This window comes from Pseudophryne corroboree, chromosome 5 (assembly GCF_028390025.1).
Source record: "Pseudophryne corroboree isolate aPseCor3 chromosome 5, aPseCor3.hap2, whole genome shotgun sequence".
Lineage (NCBI taxonomy): Eukaryota > Metazoa > Chordata > Amphibia > Anura > Myobatrachidae > Pseudophryne > Pseudophryne corroboree.
In genome coordinates this window covers 658008016-658029536 of record NC_086448.1, presented here as the reverse complement: position 1 = coordinate 658029536, position 21521 = coordinate 658008016, and the positions used below count along the sequence as shown (strand labels likewise).

Below are 21521 nucleotides of genomic sequence, written 5' to 3'. Positions count from 1 at the left end.
CGTGTAAAACAGCTAAATCCAACCAAACTAATGGACGCACCGCGAAAAGTCTCATTTCAGTCCTCAAACGGGTTAATTTTTGCTCATTGCAGCTCACCACCCCCATGGAGTGCGACCTGAAATGCAGGCACCGGCAGCTGATCGCACCCGAACGGAGCAACAATTGAATAGCTCCATAGGGCACCATCTACTGGCTGCCACGAAAACACCATTGAATATCGCCCTACTGTATATGACCTCCCAACTCACTCTGCTGACCACACTGGGACCAATGACGTAAGCAGGTGGAGCAATAGTTAGAGAGATACAAGGAGGAGTTCTTATTACTATCATCATCATTTATTTATATAGCGCTACAAATTTACTGAGTGCTGTACATAGACTGTATCATTTATATCAGCCCCAGCCTGATGGGAGGCTACAGTCTGAATCCCTAGCATACAAGCAAACATATTCATATATACTAGTATTACATTTTCCATCCAATTAAAAACATCAAATTAATTTACCAGTATGTTTTTTGCTTGAAATATTGTATGTGTGTACAGGCTTGAGGGTGTAGCAGAGTTTCTGTACACACTAGTGGATGCCTAACAACTACAAACAGACCAGTCACTTAACCATGGGGGTGGTTTTATTACAGATAAAGCAGTTACAGCTGTAATCACTGTTATACACATGGTAGATGGAGTTGAGCATGAGTGGAACAGGGTGTTATACGGTTAGTGTACGTAGGAACACTTGGAAACATTGTGGATCTGGAGCTAAGCGGAAGACCTGTCTTCCACTGTGATTTTCTAACACAGTCCCAATAATGGCTCCGCACATGCGCAATAGTAGCCTCTGTGGCCATCCTGGTACAGGGAATGAAGCCTCACTGAAGGAGAAGCAACATGCAGTCTGTGCAGTAGCACACTCCATTTTCAACATGTTTGAAATATGGGTATAAACCCAAGCACCTGGCGGAAAACCACACACACATGGAATGGACATACAAAATCAACACAACCAAGCCATGACCAGGAATTTAACTCATGGCCTCAGTGCAGTGAGGCAGTAATGCTAACCACTATGCCACCCTGATGCCCTATAAGTGTGCTTAGTGACAGATGCCAATGCTGTTTGATTCATTTTATGTTCTTCAATACTCAACTATAGTCTATATTTTAACTGAAATGTCCTAAAATGTGAATACAAATCTAAATTCTAAACTCAGGAAACAGCAAAAAAAGTGACAAATCCTAAAATTTGCTGCATCACCTGTAACACATTATACAGTAGCAATTCAGGACTTATTGTTCACCTGTAACACATTATACAGTAGCAATTCAGGACTTATTATGGGCATTTAATGACATCATTACAGCATTGACTTGCATATACCCTATCATAGATGTGCTTATATAATTGTGATACTCTAGCTTTTGTAAAATTACCAAGAGGCTGTGGTCATATTGAGTGATGGACACAATCCATAATCACCGATCACACATTTAGCAAGCATAAGGAGAACATGAATCAGCACTACCAGCTTACCTTGTAATGGTTCCTAAGAAGACTTCATCCTCCCCTGGTGCCAGGCGGTAAACTACAGGAAAGCCATTGTAACTTGTGGAATTAAGAAGCTGAGCCAATGAGGAGACATTTTCCCGCAGGTGGATAACGGTACAAGGCTGCATGACATCTTTGGCAGCGAAAAGCTCCAAATTTACCCTAAAGACATAAAGCAGAGATACCACTCATTATGTCACTAAAAGGGGACATTACATGTATATGATGTGCTGGACAGATGTACAAACAAATGTTTCTCTTTAGGAAATTCAATATGACGTTTGTAGTGCTATGGTAATATATAATGAACTATTATTATATATCCTTAATATTGGCTAGTTACAGTGAGTGATTTACAAACAGTACAAATTGCAGACACACAATTGTTCTTTATGTGTGCAAGTGCACAATTTGGTTTAGCCTCATTTAGGGTTAAGGTTAAAAGGTCGACAATAACAATGTTAATATTCCCAATGTTGACAGTCATGATGTCAGCATTGTTAAAATGTTGACATGCAACATGTCTATAGTCTCAGAATGTCAATAGGTGAAGAGTCGACATTTGTCTGCGGACGGGCGGATTAGGCTGCAGGGGGGAGGTTATAGTTCTGCAATAGGGGGAGGGTTATGGTTAGGGGTAAGGATTAGGGTTAGGGATAGTGGTCACATACCTACCAGAATGCCCGAGGACAACGCTGGGGCCACCAGAAGAAGGTAAGTAACCACTGGGTCACCAGTGACAATATGCTGACATTCCAAAATGTTGACAGTTCATTACTATCTACATGATAAATGTCGATATGGCCAACATCATAATTGTGACTGTTGCGCTGGAGGAATTTTGTGGATTCAGGTTGGGGGTCTCTGACGAGCGGATTCAGAAATTGGTAACTGGAAACTGGCTGGTCTGATATAGTTTATGCTCATGGGTTACAAAGAGGACACAGGAAGTACTGGGGTGTTGGTGAAAACCCAGAGCAGAGACGTGGAGTCTAACACGCCAGGGGTTTTCACCAAGGACTCCCGCAAGGAAGTTTGGGCTTTGCTGCTCCTGACGTGCAAGTTGCAGCCCCCTGACTTTTTCTCCCTGTGGGAAGCAGGGATTGGCTGCTGTATTCAGCTGAATGATTGGCTGCCCCAGATAAGGTGAAAACTGATCACATGGAGGAAAGCAAATGGCGGCACCCAACACCCGGTCTTGTCAGAGATGCCACACTCCACAATCAGCCTGCACATGGAGACCCTGCCTTCACCGCCATATGCCAGCAGACTGCCAACACATCAAGCCAACAGCGCCATAACGTCTAGACAGGTAAGCGCCGGGACCCCCGTCACACATGCTGCCAGACCGTGACAATAACCACGTGAACATTCTCATGTGAACAAGATGACAGTCAACATTTCCATCCCAACCTGATCTGCTTATGTATATTATGAGTCACTTTGTGTGTTTGAAGGTTTTTCATTATGTTTGCCAAAAAATACACTTCATAATGTACTTTCCCACTAAAATGTAAACTTAATATCATCTCATTAAAAGTGCAGTACAAGATCCGGTCTCAATAAAGGAAGTTATTTTGCAGGGAGAAAAGGGCTGTGCACCCTCCAACAAAGTATGGATTGCCCATGTAAGTATACCATCTCACTTAGAAGAGTGGTGGGAGAAGCTCAGATGGAGGAAAAAATGGGGGGGGGGGGGGGGGGGGAGAAGTAATGACTACATGTGTGCTGGAGAGTGGTGGCCATTTCCTTGTAGCACAATTATTCCTGTTATAGAAACTTTGTTTGCCAGAAGTAGGTGTGCAAATGGCCAATGCTCTTCAGCATAAAGACCATACTTACCGATTAACTGTCTCCCAGAGAAGAGATTAAAGTGGCAGCTGATTGCAGTGGGCTGGACTAGTTGCATCGTTAGACCATGTCCCTTGCAGTGAGCAGGATGGGGAAAAATACCGGAAATTGCGGGAGGGGGTGGAGTCTATACAGCGTAATTCTATAATAATTGTGTTATTTGAAGGGACCAAAATTTTGCAATTATCACAGGATCATATCATATTGGCATGCAACGCAGCCTCCGGATCTCTGTTGTATGCGCTCCCACGCCCCCCTGCCTGTCTCCATGGGAATGGAGGTGTGCCGCAAGTCCATGCCCCCTGACTCACGGCACGCTCTCACCCCTTTCCATGGAAATGGGGACGTGCTGCGAGTCCACGCACCCTTGACTCCCGGCATGCTCCCGTCACTAGTGTGTGCACGCCCCCTTTCCGGGCGCACACGCGCTTACCAGGGCCGGATTCGGATGCAAGTCCGTCGCTGATCGGTACCACGCAGATTGAGTCATAATGAAGAGTCTGAGTGCCTCTGTAGACGACCAGATGTGCAGGCTGAGATGTTCTCCCGGGATGCTGAGGTCTCTCCAGTAGCAAGTGAGATCACAACTACTAATTTATGCATGTGCAGAAAATGCTGTCTAAGCGGCCGTGACATACCTGCGTTTGCCTGACCACTTCCCATTGCCACCCCAAACACTGTCTACCCGTCACTCATTTTGCAGCTAATCCCTCATTGTAAGTGTAGCTGAATAAGGCCCAATATGCAGCTCAGTACTGTAATGTACATGTAGTTACTTCACTAGAGACAATTACCAAAATTCAGAAGCAAATACTTAAAATGTTACATGCTGTAATAACATGCTGCTATCAACCTTCCTCAGTTGGTCCTGTACATGTATGCTCTCTGCAATAGAGCAACCAAGGTCCCATTCTAAACCTCGATCTACTGTATCCAGCTGCACAAACATAGAGAACAGCTGTAGAAATGTATCTGCTATGATTGTCAAATAACTTTTTTTATATACACGGTCCAGTCACATTATTATGACCACCAGCCAATAGCCAGAGTAACCACCATGTGTAGCATGACATCAGCTAGACGGACTGAACTGTCATTTTAGACACACGTCTGGTAGCCCCAGGTTCATTTTGATGGTGAGCTGCTCCACGGTCAACCCTCATGCACCTTCGTAGCCAACGTTCACCTCTCACATCAATGGCACGCGGTGCTCAACAGTTTCCACTTCGGTTATTCGCAATGGCGCCATTAGTCCAGTTACGATACACCTTCACCACAGCAGCACACAAATAGTTCACAAACTGCGCTGTTTCAGAAATACTACCACCCTGAAAGCCGACCCTTTCTGCAACTCGGACAAATATATATATATATATATATATATATAAAATCTTATTAATCATTCTCGGTTCTTCAGGGTATTTCCTGCAGAAATCAGACCAGCTGTAATATATTGCAACCCTGCCTGAGCTTCTATTCTTCCTGTGCTATGCAATGGTACCACAAGGGCAAGGTACAGTATATACCTTCGAACTTAATGTTTGATATTAGTGTAAGATGCACATTTCTGTAATGTGTATACAAACAGTAGATGTGGAGGCATACTCTCATTTATACATTTTTTGTGTGTGGTTGAGTTATGTCTCCCTCTACCTGGATCGGCATAACAGGGATTGGGAAGGTCTGGACACGCATAGGCCAATTACAGTATGGTCTTGTACACACGCAGACAGCTGCAGATGCGTCCACAGATAACTCTTAGGAGGCATACAGTGTCTTTTAATGGTACTGGGAGGCTGGTGTAGTTATAAAATGATGATAGCTATCAGCAGGATATACATTTAAACTGTCGGGATCCTGGCGTTCAGGATACAGACGACGGAATCCCGACAACTGGCAATGCCGGCAGCCAGAATACCGGCTCAACAGTACTATTCCCACTCAAGCGTGTCCACGACACCTATAGAATGGGAACAGATCCCACAAGGGGACTCTTTGCGCTCGCCTCGCTGCTGGCATAGTGGTGGCCGGAATGCCGCTGTCAGTTTATTGGCGGCCGGCATCCCAGCCGCCGGTAAATCATACTGAACCCATCAGCAGCACTATCTAAGTTTCCGATTGGCTGGTTGTGTATTGATCCCTACAGTCATGGTTTTGTACTTTCTGTTCTGACATCGGCATAGAGAAGATTCCAGGTTAATTTTAAAAGCATGTTTGTATTTCATATGTATTTGTGCTTTGTGTATTTAATGAGCCGCTACTGTATATTGTTTTTGACTACAGCAAGTCTCCAATGTGATATCTGAACCCCTGCTGATTTTTCTGCTTCCATAGCTGGGATACCTGAGCGTCTTCAGCGCTATCTCTAATATTGTGTTTTTATACTTTGTACTTGTAGTCTTGTAAATAGTTATACAGGTTGAGTATCCCTTATCCAAAATGCTTGGGACCAGAAGTATTTTGGATATTGGATTTTTACGTATTTTGGAATAATTAGATTCCATAATGAGATATCATGGAGATGGGACCCAAGTCTAAGCACAGAATGCATTTATGTTACATACACACCTTATACACACACAGCCTGAAGTTAAGTTTAGCCAATATTTTTTAATAACTTTGTGCATTAAACAAAGTGTGTGTACATTCACACAACTCATTTATGTTTCATATACACCTTATATACACAGCCTGAAGATCATTTAATACAATAATTTTAATAACTTTGTGTATTAAACAAAGTTTGTATACATTGAGCCATCAGAAATCAAAGGTTTCACTATCTCACTATCACTCAAAAAATTCTGTATTTCGGAATATTCCGTATTTCGGAATATTTGGATATGGGATACTCAACCTGTATATGTTTTTAGAATCCTCCCCCACCATTGAGAGTAAGCTTATTGGTCTGTAACCCCCAGATACTTATCAACCTTTTAAAATAGCAATAATGGTATTATCCACTGCATACCCCAGTCCATGTGTAGGCGGTTTGATGCATTTATTATTTTAAACTAGAACATTGTAAATAAAATAATCCTAACTTTCAATTTAAATGAAGTTAAACATACAGTATTTATATGAAAGGGTCTATCTGTACAGTCATTAAGCCAGTTCAGGGAAGAAGCAGCCCAGTACATTTTAGACTCCACTTTGTAGAATGTAAAGATAAGCGGACGCATCATTTTCACATGTAGTCAGTGTTGATTTTTTTATTGGCAACAATACAGGTGAAGGGTTTGAGCCGTGGGTGAGGTGCAGTTACAGTACAATGGAAACTATTTTCAGGGACCCCTTTCATCCTTATTATTTGGATTGCCCTATCATACTTTTGAACATTTGCACAGCATATGTATGATATATACAAAAGACTAGGTCACAAATCAAACAATAGTTTTGTACATTTGGAGTTTTTTTAACGCTTTTTTGCACCATTGCAGTATTTTATAGCAGGATATTATTTCAGACACCTTTAATCCATCCTAAATGTTTAGGAGACATCACTTTGGTAACATGATTATTGTCACAACTGAGGGCCTGAGCTGACGGGAGGCAGCCTCAGTTGTAGGGGCTGAGATGTACCGGAACCTGGGAGGTTGTATCAGACCCCTGGACATGTAAGTAACATGAATAATAACTGCCCGAAGGCGTGACCACGACAACTTAGATAAAAGTCAATGATGTTTATTATGACAACTCCGCATCACAGCAGCAATAAAAGAAAACGTAAAAGTCAGCAAAGAATAAATACAGTTCCTGAGTACTACAGCATGGCAGGAGCCACAGGGCACTGGTAGTGTGAGATAGTTCTTATGATCTTCTAGATGGAAAGTCCTTACCAGGCCCGGCTGTAGCAATGGAGATAACCCAGGATTGTACCAGCTGGTGTTCCAGGAAGAGCTGGGTTGCTGAAGGTAAAACAGCTGCTGTGGATACTGGCTGGAACCAGACTGTTGTTAGCACGGAGTGGATACTGGCTGGAACCAGTTAAATAATAAATGAACTTTGGGAGCGATGAAATGTGAACTGAAATGTAGAACTTGAGAGCGGAGAAATAATAATTCCGGTGGAGAGTGGTAAAGTGTAGAAAGGACACCGGCCCTTTAAGGGAAGCTGTACTCTGCTGGAAGCTGAGGCTGGAAGCAGGTAGTGTTGTAGCTGGAAACAGATGAATCCACAATGGATTGGAGAGTCAGGCTACACCGCAGGTGGAATGCTGGTGCGGGTCTCTATGGTGGAAGTCTTGAGACAGGAGCTGGAACCTGGAAGACAATCATAGAAGAGAGACAAACAGGAACTAGGTTTGACAACCAAAGCACTGACGTCTTCCTTGCTCAGGTACAGCTTACTTATACCTGCAGCAAGGAAGGGGTTGGCTAGGCAATTATGCAAATCAACAACACAGACAGCAGATTGGTGGAAATGATCAGATGACAGAATCCAAGATGGCTGCGCCCATGCAGACACTTGGAGGGAAGTTTGGTTTGTAATCCATGTGGTCTGGGAAACAGTAATGGCGGCGCCGGCCACCGGAGACAGGAGACGCCAGGCTGATAGATGCACATTTAACCACGCGGGCACCGCGGAGGCCGCGGCTGATGAAAAGACCACTCTGCATGTGGAAACTCAGGAACAGCGGAATCCGGTCCTGGAACGCTGAGCCCGCCTTAGGAGGCATCTGAAGGGTAAGTAATGGCGACCAGATACCCGGATCGTGACAGCACCCCCCCCCTTTAGGAGTGGCCCCAGGACACTTCTTAGGCTTTAAAGGAAACTTTGCGTGGAAATTTCGGACCAAGGCAGGAGCATGGACGTCAGAGGCATTGGTCCAAGAGCGTTCTTCAGGACCATAGCCCTTCCAGTCAATGAGATACTGAAGTTGACCGTAACGGTGACGTGAGTCCAGGATCTTGGCCACTTCATACTCAACGCCTCGTTGAGTTTGGACTTTCGGAGTTGGTGGAAGTGAGGAATGAAACCGATTCAAGATTAGCGGTTTCAACAGGGAAACATGGAATGTCCTGGGTATTTTTAAGAAGGGAGGTAACTGGAGTCTGTAAGCAACAGGATTGATGACTTGATCAATTTTAAAAGGACCGATGTAGCGAGGTGCAAACTTCATACTGGGAACTCTTAACCTCAAGTTCTTCGTGGATAACCATACCCGATCACCCACCTTGAGAGCAGGAACTGCTCGACGCTTCTTATCCGCAAACTTCTTGTACCTGAACGATGCTTTGAGCAGAGCTGATCGTACGCTCTTCCAGATATTGGCAAACTGATGCAAGGTGATATCCACTGCGGGAACAGAAGTTGCTGGAAGCGGTTGGAACTCAGGGACTTTAGGGTGGAATCCAAAGTTGGTGAAGAATGGTGTTGAGGAAGATGAAGAATGATACTGGTTGTTATGACAGAACTCGGCCCAGGGAAGTAATTGAACCCAGTCATCTTGAGAGGAGGACACATAGATGCGGAGGAAGGCCTCCAAGTCCTGATTCACCCTCTCAGTTTGACCATTGGTCTGAGGATGGTAAGCCGTGGAAAACTTTAACTTGACTTGGAGGACTTGACATAAACTTCGCCAGAATTTGGCTGTGAATTGAACTCCTCGATCTGAGATAATTTCTTCTGGAAGACCGTGGAGTCGGAAGATCTCTTGTATGAATACTTGAGCCAACTTGGAAGCTGACGGAAGACCGGTGAGAGGAATGAAGTGTGCCATCTTGGTGAACCGGTCAACTACCACCCAGATGGTATTGAACTTGTTGCACATGGGCAAATCTGTAATAAAATCCATCGACAAATGGGTCCATGGTCGACGGGGAACAGATAGTGGAACCAGTTGCCCCGCAGGCGACTGGCGGGATACTTTATGTTGAGCACACTTTGGGCAAGATGCAATAAACTCCAAAACGTCCTTTTTCAGAGTTGGCCACCAATAGGACCTAGAGATAAACTCCAGGGTTTTTTGGATACCTGTATGTCCGGCAAAACGGGAAGCATGGGCCCAATGCATGAGCTTCTTCCTTAGTGTCGGCTTCACAAAACTTTTCCCTGATGGGGGCGTAGAGTCCATCCCTACCGTGGAGAATGCCAACGGATTTATAATAGGATGCTTGTCTGAAGACTCTGACTCATTTTCTTGCTCCCATGAGCGGGAAAGGGCATCGGCCTTGCGATTCTGAGAGCCCGGACAGAACTGGAGTTTAAAGTCGAACCTGGAAAAGAAAAGTGCCCATCTGGCCTGACGAGGGTTGAGACATTGTGCGCCTTTTAGATATAGAAGGTTCTTGTGGTCTGTAAGGATGGTGATTGAATGAGAAGCTCCCTCCAACAGATATCTCCACTCCTCTAGAGCGAGCTTGATGGCTAGCAACTCCTGGTCGCCAATGGCATAGTTGCGCTCCGCTGGGGAGAACTTCCGTGAGAAGAAACTGCAAGGATGTAAATGACCATCTTTAGCCCTCTGAGATAACACCGCTCCTACTCCAACGGAGGAGGCATCCACCTCTAAGATGAAAGGAGAGTCGATGTCAGGCTGTTTCAGGACAGGTGCAGAGATGAACCTCTGTTTTAAAAGATGAAAAGCTTGCATGGCTTCTTCAGACCACTTGGACGGGTTAGCACCCTTCTTGGTGAAAGCAGTAATAGGCGCCACAATGGTGGAAAAGTCTCGTATAAACTTTCGGTAATAATTGGCGAACCCTAAGAACCTCTGGACCCCTTTGAGGGTTAAGGGTACTGGCCAATTCTGGATTGCTTGTAGTTTCTCAGGATCCATCTCTAGTCCGGAACCGGACACAATGTACCCTAGAAACGGAATGGACTTGACTTCAAAGACGCATTTCTCTAATTTGCAGTAGAGATGATTGACACGGAGACGGGACAGAACCTCCTTTACCCAGAAACGATGTTCCTCTAAATCGTTGGCAAAAATGAGGATATCATCTAGATAGACCACGACATGACGGTATAGAATGTCTCTGAAGATCTCATTGACGAAATGCTGGAAGACAGCTGGAGCATTGCTCAATCCGAAGGGCATGACGAGGTACTCATAATGTCCGTCACGGGTGTTAAATGCGGTCTTCCACTCGTCACCCTCACGGATCCGGATGAGATTGTATGCACCTCTCAGGTCCAGCTTTGTAAAGATGGTAGCTCCGCTAACTCTGTCAAAGAGCTCAGTAATCAGGGGTAAAGGATAGCGGTTCTTGATGGTAATGTCGTTCAAACCTCTGTAGTCGATGCACGGCCGCAGACCACCATCTTTCTTCTTTACAAAAAAGAAGCCTGCGCCGGCTGGAGAAGAAGAAGGTCGAATGAACCCCTTTGCTAGGTTCTCTTTAATGTATTCCTCCATAGAATGTGTCTCGGGGAGAGACAACGGATAAGTTCGGCCTCGAGGTGGAACCTTCCCTGGAACGAGATCAATCGGGCAGTCCCATTCTCTATGAGGAGGAAGGATATCAGCAGAAGCTTTACTGAACACATCCGTGAAATCTTGATATGGAGGAGGTGGAACATCAGACGACCTGGGGGAGGAAGAACAGACAGGCAACACTTTAAACAAACATGTCTTAGTACAGGAGGAACCCCATGCCAGGATTTGCGTAGTCGTCCAATCAATTGTAGGATTGTGAAGACGGAGCCATGGAAGGCCCAGGACCACAGGATGTGTGGCTCTTGGAATCACTAAAAATGAAATAAGTTCGGAATGAAGAACTCCCACTCTCAGACGAACTGGTAGAGTCCTTAGAGAAATAACTGTATCAAAAATTTTACTGCCATCCACAGCAGTTAAGGAAAAGGACGAAGGAAGTCTCTCGGTGGGTAGGGACCACCGTTTAACATAGGCTTCAGTAATAAAGTTCCCAGCTGCTCCGGAATCCAGGAGGGCAATGACGTTCTGATAACGTTGAGCAACTTGAAGCGAGACTGGGAGGTTACAATCTTGAGGAGATGGAGAGGAGATCATTACTCCTAGCCGGCCCTCTCCTTGGCGAGCTAGGATTTGGAGTTTCCCGGACGTTTGGGACAGGCATTAATGGTGTGAGACGGAGCTGCACAATACAGACAGAGAAACTCGGAGAGACGTCTTCGGCGCTCAGCAGGAGTTAAACGGGAACGGCCAATTTGCATGGGTTCATCTGTAGTTGGTGACAGTTGGCGAGGAGGAGGAGTAGAAGATTTTGGAGCAGATGATCTTCCACGCTCAGTTGCTCTCTCTCTGAAACGTAAGTCCACTTTCGTACAAAGTGAGATTAGCTCATCTAACTTGGAGGGTAAGTCTCTGGTAGCTAACTCATCTTTAATACGCTCGGATAAACCATGCCAGAATGCAGCATACAGGGCCTCGTCGTTCCATGCCAGTTCGGATGCCAGGATCTGGAACTGTATAAGATATTGTCCTACAGTACGTGATTCCTGGCGTAAACGGAGAATCTCAGACGAAGCTGAAGTTACCCGGCCTGGCTCGTCGAAGATGCGCCTGAATGTTGACACAAATGCAGTGTAAGAAGATAGCAGGGTGTCGGACCTCTCCCATAACGGTGATGCCCAATCAAGGGCTGAGCCACTGAGAAGAGAAATAATGTAGGCAATTTTTGTACGGTCACTGGGAAAATTGCCAGGTTGTAGCTCAAACTGAATCTCACACTGGTTGAGAAATCCCCTGCAGAATCTTGGAGATCCGTCAAATTTTGCTGGCGTTGGAAGATGAAGACGTGGAGCAGAAATGGGTAAGGTGGGTGGGGTTATAGCTGGAGTCACTGTGGTTGACGCACCAGACGCGCCTGATCCACGGAGAGTTGTCTGAATCCCATCCAGCCGAGTAGAGAGATCCTGGAGACAGCGGATGATGTGGCCCTGTGCAGCCTCCTGATGTTCTAGTCGGGCTGCCAGTTCTTGCATCGGCCTGGCCGCTTGATCCTGGTCTCCGGCTGGATTCATTAGGTCAGTGCTTACTGTCACAACTGAGGGCCTGAGCTGACGGGAGGCAGCCTCAGTTGTAGGGGCTGAGATGTACCGGAACCTGGGAGGTTGTATCAGACCCCTGGACATGTAAGTAACATGAATAATAACTGCCCGAAGGCGTGACCACGACAACTTAGATAAAAGTCAATGATGTTTATTATGACAACTCCGCATCACAGCAGCAATAAAAGAAAATGTAAAAGTCAGCAAAGAATAAATACAGTTCCTGAGTACTACAGCATGGCAGGAGCCACAGGGCACTGGTAGTGTGAGATAGTTCTTATGATCTTCTAGATGGAAAGTCCTTACCAGGCCCGGCTGTAGCAATGGAGATAACCCAGGATTGTACCAGCTGGTGTTCCAGGAAGAGCTGGGTTGCTGAAGGTAAAACAGCTGCTGTGGATACTGGCTGGAACCAGACTGTTGTTAGCACGGAGTGGATACTGGCTGGAACCAGTTAAATAATAAATGAACTTTGGGAGCGATGAAATGTGAACTGAAATGTAGAACTTGAGAGCGGAGAAATAATAATTCCGGTGGAGAGTGGTAAAGTGTAGAAAGGACACCGGCCCTTTAAGGGAAGCTGTACTCTGCTGGAAGCTGAGGCTGGAAGCAGGTAGTGTTGTAGCTGGAAACAGATGAATCCACAATGGATTGGAGAGTCAGGCTACACCGCAGGTGGAATGCTGGTGCGGGTCTCTATGGTGGAAGTCTTGAGACAGGAGCTGGAACCTGGAAGACAATCATAGAAGAGAGACAAACAGGAACTAGGTTTGACAACCAAAGCACTGACGTCTTCCTTGCTCAGGTACAGCTTACTTATACCTGCAGCAAGGAAGGGGTTGGCTAGGCAATTATGCAAATCAACAACATAGACAGCAGATTGGTGGAAATGATCAGATGACAGAATCCAAGATGGCTGCGCCCATGCAGACACTTGGAGGGAAGTTTGGTTTGTAATCCATGTGGTCTGGGAAACAGTAATGGCGGCGCCGGCCACCGGAGACAGGAGACGCCAGGCTGATAGATGCACATTTAACCACGCGGGCACAGCGGAGGCCGCGGCTGATGAAAAGACCACTCTGCATGTGGAAACTCAGGAACAGCGGAATCCGGTCCTGGAACGCTGAGCCCGCCTTAGGAGGCATCTGAAGGGTAAGTAATGGCGACCAGATACCCGGATCGTGACAGCTATGATCTAGAATATTTAGAAGAATGAAATATCCCCATTGTCACACTTCATACTGTCGAATACTGTGACAGAGGCAACCTGCTGAAGGCCTAACAGTTATGTGTGTGCACTACGGGATAGTACGTATATTATGTATACATCCAATAAGCAAAGGGTTCTCATATTCACTAGTATAATATGAAAGCATAACAGAATCCATTTTGATTCTAGCTAGATGATATAGCAAATTCATCTTGAACTTTATACACACCCTGAGAGAAAAACAACTTTGTTGGCTGAGTATTAATTCCACATACGCACTTTCTAAAAGCTCAGAGTCCAGATGTAATTCCTAATATGGACACAGTTGACGATCACGAGTATCATTTTAGTATTCTTGATAATTGTCCCAATATTGCATAACTCCATTGCCTAACATTGTATTCCTGAGGTATGAAATCATAGGGGAGGAATATACCAAAAGGGGCGTTACTTTGTATTATATAAAACTCATTGTTGATACGTGTATGTTGTTGTTAAATGATTTGACACAGGACGAGAGGATGTCCCTCTTCCCTGTATACGGGCGTGGCCCTTTGAATAAATAATAATTGATTTTTATAAATCCATTTTCAATTCATTAATTTTACCTAACAACCCAAACAGCAACAAGATGGTTAATTTAGTTAATCCAAGAGAATTCAACAAGATGGGGGCTCGCAATCGTTGGAGCTATAGATCTCAATCTCTTCATCAAATTCTCAAAGGGGTGTGCCAGCCAGCAGCTGATGATGGAAGGAACATACCAAGTCACTACAGCACTGGTAAGTATAGAATACCATGGTATGTGCTATATTCCAGTACATGCTGTTTCTATACCTGCCAGCTGTCTGTGTGATTGTATTTTTTATAATATGAGAATAGGAGTGGAGAGATTGGCAAAAAAAACTAGTAAAATAACTCAGGGACCTGTTTGTTGTTGTTTGTTTGTAAAATTAATACCAAAATTATGTCCAAATCGGTTGAAGGACCAAGTAACTCGGAAATGATGATTGACAGATGCTGTTGCATGTAAATAAGAATACCAAAATTAATTCAAAGATTTGAGCAAAGAACCTGTGTTTTTCACTCTATGAATGATTGCGTGAATAAGTGCTTTGGACCAAGAGCCAAATAAAGTAAAAAGCACATAGATCACCTCCCCTTGTTAGTCAGCTACACATGTATAAGAAGAGTACATTAGAAAAAAATAGAGTGAACAACCCGAGGTTATAGGGATTATATGTAATTGAGTGTAAGTATATATTGCAATACTGAGCTGCTAAGAGCTGCTGGTTGTTTTAAGCATAACCTAAGCATGTTGCTTTGTGATAGTAGTCTGTGATAAGAGGATCTACTGCAGTTTCCCAGTTGACAGACGTGTCGCGTGTGTGAAAAATTGCAGGGATTGCGAATTTTTCCAGCGTATGGGAAGGGCAGGGAGGATTAACTCTAAGTGTGCATATCATGTATGGAAGAAATATTCCATAGATGCACAACTTTTGTATAGTACTGTGACAAAGGGTACAGTATATGTTTTGCATTTCAATCATGCTGTATAATATTGGCCTGATCAACCAATACTAAGCGTATTTTGAAATTGGCAAAACTGTTGAAATCTGCAAGAAATTGAAGTTTGCAAACTATTTAAATTTTTTGTGTTATGGTTTTTTTTTTGTGGGTGGAACATAATGTTCAGTTAAGTATATTCTCAGATCTGTGTCTAATAGAAACCTTCTGTCTGTGATTGGCATGGTTACAAGTTTTGAAATAATAAAGTTTATATATATATATATATATATATATATATATTTGTGAACGGAGGAAACAAAAGTTGATGTCCGTGTTCAAATGGCTTTTGGCAGATCTGTAGTTAAAAATATGTGTTTATCTAATGTTACTATCTAACTATGAAGTGAAGTTTCCATATGGTATTGGTTAATACGCAAATATTTTTTAATGCAATATATTGTGAGAAGGTCTGCCAGAAAAAAAAAAAGAAAAAAACCCCTTCAGTTTCCAATGCTGTGTGAAGCACAGAGAGCTAGGGGGCTGTAACAGCGCAGAATCGTGCCCCCTCCTTTCCAGCAGCAGTGTAAGCCATGACGCAGTAAAGAAAAAAAAAAAAGTGTTCAGTGAGCTTTAATTTTTTCATCTAACAAGATGGATCATAATAAGCATAAGTCAGTGGTTCCCCAATTTTTTTTTAATCATGTAGCCCTAGAATATCAGAATTTTTTTCACAACACCCCTAGGAAGAAATGTAAAAAAAAGGAGTAGATGGCGTTTATATGCCATCCTTAGAGTCAGTTGTGTGGTGAGGGATATTTGCTTCTGTTTGGCCACATATTTTATGACTGGCAGCCACCAGCACTGAATAATTTGAATTGGTACTAGACCATCAACCCAGGGCACCCCTACAAGTGTCCTAGGCACCCCAGGTAGCTACGGCACACAGTTTGGGAACCTCTGCATATGTTATACAAACTATCTACTCTAGTTTTAATATAAAAAACTAATATCTTTACCAGATAACCTGTAGAAAATGCTGCCAATTTCTTTCTACAGCATAACTGTAATCAGAAAATATAAGAACAAAAAAATCCCAGCAACAGATATGGGCTAGAGATGTCAGCGCTAACAGCGTTATCGCTGACAGATCTGCATCTGGCAGACAGTCAAGAAGACAACGCCCTAACTCTGGTGAGCTAAAGTTTTCAAAGCAGCAGCTAAAATCATAGGGAAAGATAAAGGAATATGCATTCTTTAATGTATATGCTGTAAATCAAACATTGCGACAAGCAATTAATCACTACGATTCCAGTATTAACATACTTTTAGACAATTCTTCAAAGTTATTTGGAAGAATCCTAATGTAAAAGTTACCCTGGGTATTTCTAAAGATTCCAGGAAGAATAAAGTAGGAACAGATTAAGTTGGATGCATAGCATATCTATATATCACTTACCCTGGGTTCGTGAGGTAAAAAAATATGCTTGCTAAAATCCATCTCATTGTATAGGCATCGATATAATACGTTGCAAAAGTTCTTAGTGGACTGCACAATATGCGGTGATGAACCAGGTTCCGTAGCCAGGAAGTGTGGGGATATGATTGTATAGAATAGTTATACAGATAGAAATGTGAGCAGGAGCGTTGTTCAGTTTTGTAAGTGATTTTTCAGTGAATATGTATATGTGCCAAAACATCCATGGGATGGACACAGTCCAAGAAAAGTTTGCTTGGAAGCACAGGAAGTGATGGGTGTGCACGAGAAACGTACAGTTTGTGTGGACTGGCCAGTCTGAATGATATGTTGAAATAAGTAAAGAAATGTAACCAGTATGTGGATGATATACCTTTGTGTTACAAATTATTTGAAGTATTGGTGTCAGGTACTAAACAGTTGTGTTTTTTTACAGAAAAGACCACAAGGTGGCGCAAGACAAAAGTCAACGGTGTGCTGACATAGTTAACTACCTAGACATTATTTGGCGCTAGGCCAAAGATAGTTAAAACCCTTAGAGGGTGGAGCCTTGGTATACATCTATTGATAAATATATATGTATGACCAGATGATAAATCTCTAGATACAGTAATTTTTTTTTTTTTTTTTTTTGGAAATGCTATATGCATACATTCAAGTTCATAACCAAAGAAATTATAGAAGGTAATACAATATTACACTTTATCATGACTAAAACATTATGGATACACAGTCAGAGCCAAACCATCCACTTATGCATAAGCAAGAACATATATGTTTAATACTGAGTATATAGGTTTAATACTGAGGTTAAGCAGTAGATTTTATATGATGTGTACATTTTACCTATAACAGTATACAACTCAGATATAATATAGCAATAGTGTAGCTTACGGAGAGATTTCAGATTTAAAGATATATCCCTTCACTCAATAGGGGATATATGAACTAACAGGGAAATTGTAACACATGATTTGTTCCATGAAAAATGTGTTTATTAGGACACATAAACTCACTGACATACTACATACATAAAGTGCATGGGTGAATCTGGACCAGTTAAAGTGACCGTGTGATAGATGTAAATCTCTCAACATATAATGGGATTGCGGTTTGCTAGCTTAAAGAAGCAACATGGGTCCGAGGCTGAAAATAGCCTAGGCACCACCACAGATGGTTTATTCAGCGTATCAGTCCTTTTACTTGCTTCACTGACCCTCGTCACCCGATTCCCCTGTCCAAGAACCTATCCTGGTAGGGTTTCCTCTGGTGGCACAGTGATGCCCAGCTCAGAGTGTTTCCCGATTCACAGGATCCACCACAACTTAGATACAGCTGCATACTTGTCTTCCTCACCCCCAAAAGTGGGGAGTATAAGGAATATAATGTGGATGAGTAAGACAATTATGATTACATCGCATTTTACATTGCATTTAAAGGAATTGAAAAAAAAAAGAAAAAAAAAAAAAAACTGATTAACAGGAGAATAATTTCTCGAGCATCCATAGGGGATAATGGGATGGTGAATTGGTGAATTAGTATTATTAATAATAAAGTGTTGGTGCCAATTTTCATTAAGGGGAAATGTCATGAGTTATGCAAATCCAAGGGTAATGTCATGAAATAGATTCACAAGCTTTCTATAATGAAGTTTAATGGAGAAGTGTACATTGTGTTTTGGCATGGGACCAAAATAACAAATTATGTGATAATAAGAGGGATCGTGATGGTGATAAAGAAAGCTATAGCATGTTTACTGCAGATGATTGGGTTGATTAAAACAACATTGTTTTAATACAACATAGTGTAATGCTAAAAAGGAACTATAGGATGTGTAACAGGTGTTAAGGGGTTATTTGAGAAATGAATAATAAGGCCAGAGGTGTGAGATAGTGTTTCAAAGACAGTAAAGTTTCTTTACTGATAGAAAGAGTTTATAGGAGTTTGAAAAAATATTTTGTGTTTAATATGTGTAATGTTGAGAATAAAAAGTCATAATGTGACAAGGAAAGTTTAAAGAATTAAGCATTATTAATCTACAAAAGAGACAGGAAAGGCAGAATTTGAATCATGGCATGGTCCAATCGTTGGTTCAATAGTGGTAGAATTACACCTAAGCCTCTGCTTTGTCTCTCTTCTATATCATTTTTTTGTTATTCTTTTTGGAATCCAGCAAAGATATGTTATCCCGCAAAGATATATTATCCAGAGACTGATTCAAAACTACAAAATGATTTGACGATTCAAATGTGTCACACAAATTATTTAAACAGTTACAAGAATATCAAAAGCTGCAAGAACCTTGGAAAGATATTTAACCAACACGAAAACACACAGTCCGGCACAGGACAATCACTAAGAGAGTGAAGACGGTGTTATGGTGAGAAGTTGCTTATGTTTTGGTTCCATTACAGATCGCATAGGATGGTCCTTGGCAAGTACCGCTGACTCTGATACAGCCGTTGCAAAGGCTGCAGAAGAAGGACACCTAGATCCATGAGCTTGCAATGAAATGAAAAGGTCAGAGACCAGAGCTTAAAGGAACCTAACACTAAAAACAATTGTATGGAGATACAATACAGAGACTGTTACTACGGTTACTACCACAGAGTTGTATTTGAATGAACCCTTCAATCAAGATAGAGATGATTATGATCATTGATAATAGACTATGTGCTTATAAGCTAATATCCTACAGAACTTTTAACTTTTTTGAAAGTATACGGGAGCGACGTTATTTATAACAGCATTAAGACTTAATTTATTTATTTTTCTTTGAAGAGAGAGCGAGCAAACGTGTGGTGTAGGTATGAGTACTCATCCATTAGTGTGGATGGGAATTATTTCAATAAGACCCTTCCTTCCTCTTTTCTTTTCTAAGCAGGAAATCCAGAGGGATTTATGACTGGTGTAACGAACACACACTTTGAAAAACGTGGTTGTGAGTATTATACTCCACTCGAAGACAGATGTATAGATTAATGCATGGATAATTTAAATAATTTAGGATATTATTCTGAGGAGTATCCAGTCCAGCAATACCATTAATTGTTGGAAAGATTTTAAGTACTGCAGCTATATAAATTGTATTGCTAATCATTATTTAAGACTATTATAATTGTTAGATATGTATACATAGATAATAGCAGGCCAAAGTTCTCTATGCAAGTTACATTTGATGTGATTACCAAAACTTTATAGAGTCGTGATAATAGTGAAACACGGTACATGTGTATAGATACAATAGTATCTCAAGAAAGAACCACCACTAGTGATAATATTAGCTACACATATCGGGTGTATTTCAGTTAGTGGAAATAAAATAGGTCAATAAAAAAAAAAAATTATCTTATGTAGATAGAAAAGGTTGATTTAAGGGAATGTGAAAGGATTGTTACAATATACTAACCTAAGGTTTCTAGATGTGCTAGATATAATGAGTTAGGTATATAAATAGTAATGGTTACATAGGATGTTCATTAAAGTTTATGATTTAATAAAGGTATTTTACCAGGAGTAGATTCAAAGGTTAAAAGAAGATATCATACATAACTGGGAATGGTAGTTGTCACCATGTCCTTAGGATATGATATATAATTGGTTACCTATTAATTCTAAAAATGTTTGTTATTTAAGAAGAATGATTTAGCAATTTTATACAAAAACATATATTAACTTGAGAAAAGTTTTCTTGCAGGATGAACTATTCCTAAAAAGAGTAATTGACTCAGTAATCAGGAGACATGTTCCTGCCACCAGAGTATCAATAAAACCTCGAAGTGGTAAAGGTGGCTAATAAGTTCTCCTATGGCTAATGAAGTCGTATGATTAATCAACTGGAAGTTGACGTTTTATTTCAATTAAATTATTGATAACATGATTGAACTTTATGATAGGATATTCCAGAACTGTGGACATTTGTGATGATTCCAGGACATTGGACATGAACTATTACGATACCATATTGTTCTACATTTTTTAATACCACAAATTGGAGGATATTGTTGATTTCCGGAAACAGCACTTTGAGCTCACTGCTGTGCTTATTTGACCAAAGACATTACGGATCCTGATACGTGTAATGCCAAGTATATAAAGGAGGTCCATGATATAAAAGAACTTTAACCAAGGCATTATGATATGGACTGGAAAAGATAAATGTTTAAATCCTAGTATTCAATTTTCAGGATTAGGAAAATGTTTTTTAAATATATTGTATGTGATTGTATGTGATGATGTATTCTGTGATGAGGTTTATTTTTTTGACGACCCCGATGTGATTATAGACATTCATTTGATGTTCACCGCATACAGGTGCGGCCTATGTTGTATTTAGAAGGCTACTGTCAAACGCAGAATAGCAATATTACATGAAATAATTATTAGTGAACTATACGTTCCCAGAAATTCTCCTGAGATGACAGGGCACATGGATAATGTCCCTGATCAAAGGGTGGAGCTGTCGAATACTGTGACAGAGGCAACCTGCTGAAGGCCTAACAGTTATGTGTGTGCACTACGGGATAGTACGTATATTATGTATACATCCAATAAGCAAAGGGTTCTCATATTCACTAGTATAATATGAAAGCATAACAGAATCCATTTTGATTCTAGCTAGATGATATAGCAAATTCATCTTGAACTTTATACACACCCTGAGAGAAAAACAACTTTGTTGGCTGAGTATTAATTCCACATACGCACTTTCTAAAAGCTCAGAGTCCAGATGTAATTCCTAATATGGACACAGTTGACGATCACGAGTATCATTTTAGTATTCTTGATAATTGTCCCAATATTGCATAACTCCATTGCCTAACATTGTATTCCTGAGGTATGAAATCATAGGGGAGGAATATACCAAAAGGGGCGTTACTTTGTATTATATAAAACTCATTGTTGATACGTGTATGTTGTTGTTAAATGATTTGACACAGGACGAGA

General features: G+C 41.8%; 1 protein-coding gene across 1 annotated transcript in view; it reads right to left on the bottom strand.

The window, feature by feature from the left end:
- Positions 1 to 21521, bottom strand: part of LOC134929650 (chloride channel protein C-like) — a 563568-nt gene that overhangs the window by 133462 nt on the left and 408585 nt on the right. The window contains exon 16 of the mRNA XM_063925230.1: positions 1537 to 1713. Within this exon, the coding sequence (XP_063781300.1) occupies positions 1537 to 1713 (177 nt within the window). The remainder of the gene's footprint in view (positions 1 to 1536; positions 1714 to 21521) is intronic.